Genomic DNA, 6,940 nt, shown 5'->3' on the forward strand with positions numbered 1-6,940 from the left:
TTTAAAGAAATCAACTTAAAGCCAGTCTCTGTGGAATCGACCCTACTCCCACTTTCAGAAGTGTTGTAAAAATTATTTTTGGTGGTCTCGACACCCATTAGTACGCACGCCTTAGCGTCTCTTAGCGGCAGGCCCCGACTAGCTAGTCTACCGTCATTCGTCTCGCCCACAATCTTGGAACCTGCAGACGCATCCCTCGATGGCAAGGAGCATCCTTGCTCCGCCTCAGCATTATGGTGCGGAATGCGGCCGCAACGCCCATATCATGCCCAATGCTCACAGGGTGCATCCTCGGCGCACGCCTTCGTTGTGGCCGTCCTTTTATGCCTCTCTCGAGTAGGACCACATCTTAAATCTGAGGCCCATTCAATACGCCGACATCTTGCCTTGATCCCGCACAGCATGCCCGACATGCCTTCTTGCTTTTCGGCGTGGCTTCACAATTTGCTATAGTGCGGCGTCGCCCCACAACCACTCATCTTAGCCAACGGAAAACATGGAGGCTAGGACCCGATAATGCGTGTCATGAGTTGGATCATGAGGTCTTAGAGTACTTGCTCGATCACCCATTCACATGAGAAGTGTTGCCCCTGATATCTCGCAGCCCGTGGAGCAACCTTGCGTGTCACACGTAACCTCTCGGCCACTTTTGCTCCCAATGTAGGCTATCTTGGCCCTACGCTATTCGTCCGATTTTCATGCCTTTCGGGAACTCTAAACACTCTTTTGAGATGCCTAGAGCCGGCTCTTGAAGGCCTCCAACATACCCCAAGAGATGCTCATTTAGTACCAACGTTTCCAAATGCCGCTGCCGTCGTGCACGGGGAGGGCCGGCTGGAGCTCACCACTTCATGCCCCTTTATAATAGGCTTAAAAAGATTTTTTCTTATTCCAAGAGTAGACATTGAAATGGCCGAGGAGTGCACTATTATCGCATCTCCCTCAACCGATGTCCAAATCACGTGTCGCTTGAACCGTAGCGTAGCCTACGACTTCCACATCATAATTCTTGAGTTTCAGCCCCATCTAATCATCCATCATTGAGGAACTATCTGCGCAATACTCTAAAACTACAGTCTCGCCACTACATTGGTAGACTCTGAACATCATCGTTGTTTGCTATCCAAACGAAACAGTCTGACTATGAAACATCTTGGAGTTGTTCCCAACACCCCAAGGATCTCTCCATTTTTTTGCAAATCTCCAAAGATAGAGCACTCTGCTTCACACATTTCTCTCCTGCTCGCGCGCAGGGAGGCGCTTGATCGTCGCCCTTATATCTCCTTGCTCAAACGTCCTCATAATGACTTCATACTTGGCGGATAGCATCCCCACACATCAAGAAAATTCCTGTACGAACAGTTTTGCAATTCCCAATCGTTTAGAGTCTCTGCTCGAAGACTGTTTGGAGATCTGCGTGTCAGTCGGCATCCCCTAGTTGCCCGCACGTCCTCCGCAAGTTACTGCCGGCTTTCTTGTTCAAGAAGCTGCCAGTAACACAAGGTCAAGTCACAAAACACGACCCAACAACTCTCCACTATTCAATTCGCATAGGGCTTTCTCTGGTCCTTCTCCAAAAGCAAACCCAACATGACCAAAGCCTCCTTTTTGGATTTCTTATCTATTTGGCAGTTGGTATATGATCAGAAAAATGTCATATTATAGGTTGAAAAATTCTTAGTCAAATTAAGGTTGATCGACTATGATGCGTAATATATTACTATTTTTTGAATCGTATATTAATTATTTAACAAATATATTATGCATGCAGTGTAATTACTTCAAGTTTTTCTTAACATAATAAACTTTCAAAAATGTAATAATACAGATAGTCTTGGTACAAGAAAGGTTGACCAGTCTGGATGTAGTATTAGATAGTTCCTCATTAACTAAGCTAATCAAAAACTCTGGACAACTATCAAAGCTAGTTGATAGAAGATTGCATGCTACATTTTGGGTCAACAGGTTCGTCTGTTTGTTGGCCTCTCTATAGCGGTGTTGTAAAAGAATTAATTTGAACTCAGTCAATATCGACCAATAATTGAGGACTAGATTCCCCATCTTCTTGCTTGCCTGAGTTTCTTCACTGTCAAAATAACTACAATTTAATGGGTGGAGGACTATAATTAAATGGATTTGAAAGGTGAGAGAGTATTATTGTGCATTTAATAGATGAAAAAGTAAAAGGAGACAAACATAAAGACGAGGAAGTAATAAAAAGATGAGGCGATGGTAATATATCTCTTGGGCTGGTCAATTCTCAGCTTCATATACAAATGCCCCCCAGCCCAATACCAAACTAGGCTACCGTGAAAAGGATACAGCCTGTGGAAGCTCCAGCAATCGGAAATCTGGCTCCACATACACTGAAACGCCTATTCCCACCGGCTATATCCCGACGATCGTCCCGTTTGATCCTGCTACCAACTGGGACAGGGATATCCTACCGCAGAATGGATCTGAACCCCTTCAGGCTATGCTCCGGACTCAAGTTCCTCGGCTACTTTATGATCCTCCTCGTATTGGGTTTAATTGCCATCTCCTACGATGCAGTTATCCTTCTTACCTGGGGCCCCCACCTGCTCGATGGCGGCTTTAAATCATTCGTGTCTTTCCTTATTGTCACTCTTTTCCATGTCCTGGTAATGTTATTTGCTCTTTTTATTTATCAACTTTAATTGCGTTTAGACAATTAAAAAAGTTGTTATTTGCTCTTTTTATTGTATCAAGTGTTTTACAGTTTGTTTGTAAATCGTTGCTAGTTAATATAAGTTGACTATTTTGCTGCAGTAGTGTATACACATTAATAGTATATTTGGTAGCTGCATTAAGCTGGATTTTTAGCCGAATCGGAATTCGATATTTGAATGGAAAAGCGGTCTTAAAATCGATTGATGAAATCTCAACTTAGTCGGCCTACTTTCTGGACTACCTGGGCTGAATGGCTGTGATTGGTTAATCAATGACAACCGACCATGCTTAAGGATCTTTTCTTGGAACATCATCTTATCATTGAGGAGATTCTCTTGAAACACCATCCATTTGTTTAGGAACTCTGGGATATCAGCTAAAGAGTGTTAATCAACTTGCAGCTTGTATTGTTGACATGGAGCTATTTTATGGTTGTCTTTCGGGACCCTGGCTCTGTTCCTGCAAACTGGAAAACATCCCCGGAACAGAATGTAGCGGATGAGAATTTTGTCTCTTGCACTTATTCAGCACCGGATAATTCAGCTGGGCCATCGTCTTCAGAGGGCATAGAAAAAAGACCTGCACTAAACTATTGCAGTTACTGCAAAAATGGCAAGCCACCACGGTGTCATCATTGTTCTGTTTGTAAGTTCTTTATTCATTTAACGAAGCTCGGTTATAATAGTGATAACCTAGTGTACTCTTTGGTTAGTGCTGATTATCCTTTTCTTGTTAATCTCTTCTGAGTTCCATCTTTTGTCAAAATTTATTGATTGCTAGTCTAATCAATACCTCGTTGTCTTGCTATTGACGTGTTTATTTTGATTAATATGAGTAACCTTCTGTTCCCTTTTTTCCTTGATTTCATGTGGCCTTCTTGTTCTTGCTTAGTGGGGAAGCCCATACTAAAAGGGCGGTTTGGCTTTTTATTCCCACTCCTTTTGTTTGGTACATGTGCTATTCTTGATCACACTTACACACTCGAGAGCGCATCTTTTGTTTCACATTATAAATACTGTGAATTTGTCATAACATACAATGCCATGATTTATAATTGCATCCTCTAATTCCATGAAAATTTAGGCTTTTCGAAGATGCCTTATTAATACATTACCTAGTCCATAGAGTCTGCTAAGTTTTAAACATAAATTGTGTTTTTGCAGGTCAACGTTGTGTTCTTAAGATGGATCACCATTGTATATGGGTCGTGAACTGTGTTGGGGCTCGCAACTACAAATTCTTTCTCTTATTTGTGGTGATTATAAACTATATCCGTCTGAATTCTCTATGAATTTGTGTTATAAAATACGGGTTGAATTCAATTAAAGTCGGACAAATGAAGGCCTTGAGTTCTGAATTCTTTTGTAATTGTAAGCTAACTCTTCCTTATGCATCCCGAATAGAAAGGACTTCTTTGTGTTCCATAGAGAGGAATAAGTATCCTGATTGAATTGTACTTGTATTTCTGCATCTTATTAAGAAAACTGACCTTTACAAGTATTTTTGCATGCAGCTTTACACGTATCTGGAAACAATGATGGATACGCTTGTGCTACTTCCTGGTTTCATCAACTTTTTTCAACAAGCCAAGCGTCATTCTAGTTCACCTGGGAATCTGGCAATCACTTTCTTGGCCTTTGGTAATTTTCCTTAGATTAATCATCAATAGAGTCCCATGCTATTACCTCAGTCTCATCTCTTCAATGTTTCTTACAGATTCCATCCCTTGATGCAGTTCTTAATCTAGCTTTTTCGCTGAGCCTCCTTTGTTTTGTAGTTATGCATATATCTCTGCTGTTGAGCAACACGACTTCAGTGGAGGTATACATGATATATTCATCTGCATTGAATTTTGTATCTAACATCTAATCATATGAGGTATAAATATATCATATTCTTCTGTCAATCGCATCGCATTAGACCCTTGCACTGTCAGATGTCAAAAACTTCTTAGTCTTCTGTAACTGCATTTTCATTCTGCAAATGCAGAAATAAGCACATATAGTGCACGTCTATTGTTGTTGATTATTTGTCTGTTTCAGGTTCATGAGAAGAAAAATGCTGTGCGGTGGAAGTACGACTTAGGATGGAGAAAGAACATTGAGCAGGTCAAATATAACTTATATCTTATAATTTTTCTATCAAAGTTGAGAATTACTTTTCTAATGACACAATATGAGAAAAAATCGACACTCATAATCAACACTGTAAAGCCTTGATCAACATCATTTGTGCATTGGAAGAATTCAAACAAGACATATATCATTCTACGAATATCATCTTTATAAAGGAGAATTTTATACGAGAAATTGTCTCGATTAATATTCGGGTATGCGACTCATCGGAAACACATGCATTGCCAGTCTTTAATTCCTTAAATGCATGCAACTTATTGTGATTTCAGATCACATTTGGATAAATTGACAATAGAAACTACGCTCATGTCTCCTCTTTCTGCAATTTGTTACTCAACTGTCTCTTCGTTATTATACTTTCACTTAGGTTTTTGGCACTAGAAAAGCACTGTGGCCCTTCCCACTGTTCTCAAAAGAAGACTTGGAGCAGGTACCTGCACTGCGTGGTATAGATTTTCCAACGCGCTCAGATATTAATGTCTAAAGTATATATTTCAACTGGGGTCGAAGAACATTTTCCTTCAGATGGTATGTAGCATTTGTCCTTGTTCATATGGGGTGTGCTTAAATTCATGATTCTACCTACCACTACTGTATAAATCAAAGAGAATTGGAGAAATTTGGTCATCCAACATTACTTGGTTCGCATGTTTATCCTGCTCCTATTTGGTCATTGTGTATAGAGACTGTTGGGAGCTTCTTCAAACATTTTATAAGATGTTTTAGAGATTGTAACTTTTTAAAAATTATTTGGTGAGTTTTTTTTAAAAGTTTATAAGATTATAAAATAAGATGTTCTGAATCTTACACTTTTTAAAAAAAGATAACTTTACACAAAGCTCTTTAACTAATTCGTGGCATCAGGCTCTGATGCCATGTCAAAATACACAAGAAACCGAAGAAAACTTGCTTTAATCAAGAACAAGACAGTACATTGCAGTATCTTGGATCAGAAAGAATAACAGCGAAAAAAGAAAACTAATTACAGAGTTGAAAAGGGAGAACAACCTTTAAATAAGTTGTGACCAAAAAAGTGAAGAAAAAATAACTAACTTAACTATCCAAGTGATAAAAAAAATGTAAACCAAGAACTAATAAAAACGTTTTTCGAGATGCGACTTCAAGTAAGCTTTAGCTCCCTCTTCTTCTTGCATGCAGAATACTTGGAACAACACCTGGGAGCTTGCTTGTACGTTGGACACTGTATTGAAGACACTATCAATCAACATCCCCCGTCAAGCTGAACTTGGGGGCTGAGCAACCAAATTTAGCTTGGATTTCATTGCAAGGAATGCAGGCGCAGATAATGGCTTTGTAAAAATGTCTTATGACTTGACCAGTGGCTCTAATGTGTGTAGGTAGCACCATCCACTCCTTGAATTTATCTAGGAGCAACTGGAGGGTTTCAAATATACAAGAAAATTTTTTACCTCTTTATTGAAAAATAGCTTGTACAGTATCAAATATCATCCATAGTGGAATAATGAATTCACATGCCTAAGACCATTTCAGGTAATTTCTTCATCAAGCATGAAACGTTCTGATGGTGTATTGCTTATTTCAATCACAAGCTGATACGACAGGATGCCAGCAAAATTTAATAAGAAATCTAATCAAATTATTCACAATGAGAGACTCGCATTACTCCTGACACATAATTTCAGGATATCTAATCTTTATTTATCCCAAAATGATACATCAAGAAAGTTTCTAAAAGTTCAATGTAAGCAAATTCAGAGCAATCATCACTATGCTATGGAAGTGACAAAAGCAATGACACTATTAGTATCTTACAAATTCTATAAGTGTAGATCTTTTCTTGTTTAAGTCTATGCTTCCCCCCTTAATATTCTAACATATACATATCAGCACATGAAGCATACAACTCGTTTTAGGTTCATGCTATGCCCCAAGCTACCTGAAACATGTTGCCCTCATCTGCATGTCATATGAAAAGTAATGCCTAATCATTTTCGTAGTAAAGCAAACAGCCTACAATTGGAGAGAAAGATTAAAAAGAGAAGAAACTATTATCTGCTGATATTTGTCTTTCACATAAGATACTTCTTTCTCACCCCTAGTTCTCTACAGACTCCAAACCATGCTGCCAAGGC

At 39.3% G+C, this 6,940-nt stretch overlaps 1 protein-coding gene across 3 annotated transcripts; it reads left to right on the top strand.

Moving 5' to 3' along the window:
* On the top strand, window positions 2,107-6,345 carry LOC105165143 (probable protein S-acyltransferase 12). Of its 3 annotated transcripts, XM_011084040.2 has the most exons (8): window positions 2,107-2,642; window positions 3,093-3,336; window positions 3,855-3,946; window positions 4,205-4,331; window positions 4,427-4,512; window positions 4,734-4,799; window positions 5,194-5,354; window positions 5,985-6,345. In XM_011084040.2, the coding sequence occupies exons 1-7, from the start codon at window positions 2,454-2,456 to the stop codon at window positions 5,308-5,310; spliced, it is 921 nt and encodes a 306-aa protein (XP_011082342.1). In that variant the 5' UTR covers window positions 2,107-2,453; the 3' UTR covers window positions 5,311-5,354; window positions 5,985-6,345. The 3 variants fall into 3 exon arrangements, with proteins under 3 accessions (XP_011082342.1, XP_020549823.1, XP_020549822.1); XM_020694164.1 differs by lacking the exon at window positions 5,985-6,345 and having other exon boundaries at window positions 4,469-4,512; window positions 5,194-5,602; XM_020694163.1 differs by lacking the exon at window positions 5,985-6,345 and having other exon boundaries at window positions 5,194-5,601.

This window comes from Sesamum indicum, linkage group LG6 (genome assembly GCF_000512975.1).
Source record: "Sesamum indicum cultivar Zhongzhi No. 13 linkage group LG6, S_indicum_v1.0, whole genome shotgun sequence".
Lineage (NCBI taxonomy): Eukaryota > Viridiplantae > Streptophyta > Magnoliopsida > Lamiales > Pedaliaceae > Sesamum > Sesamum indicum.

Excerpts from the sequence above, each read along its gene's own strand:
- LOC105165143 (XM_011084040.2), top strand. The coding sequence starts at position 2,454 with ATGGATCTGAACCCCTTCAGGCTATGCTCCGGACTCAAGTTCCTCGGC. Across the intron at positions 3,947-4,204 it reads AATTCTTTCTCTTATTTGTG|CTTTACACGTATCTGGAAAC; the intron begins GTGATTATAAAC and ends TTTTGCATGCAG. Across the intron at positions 4,513-4,733 it reads GCAACACGACTTCAGTGGAG|GTTCATGAGAAGAAAAATGC; the intron begins GTATACATGATA and ends TGTCTGTTTCAG.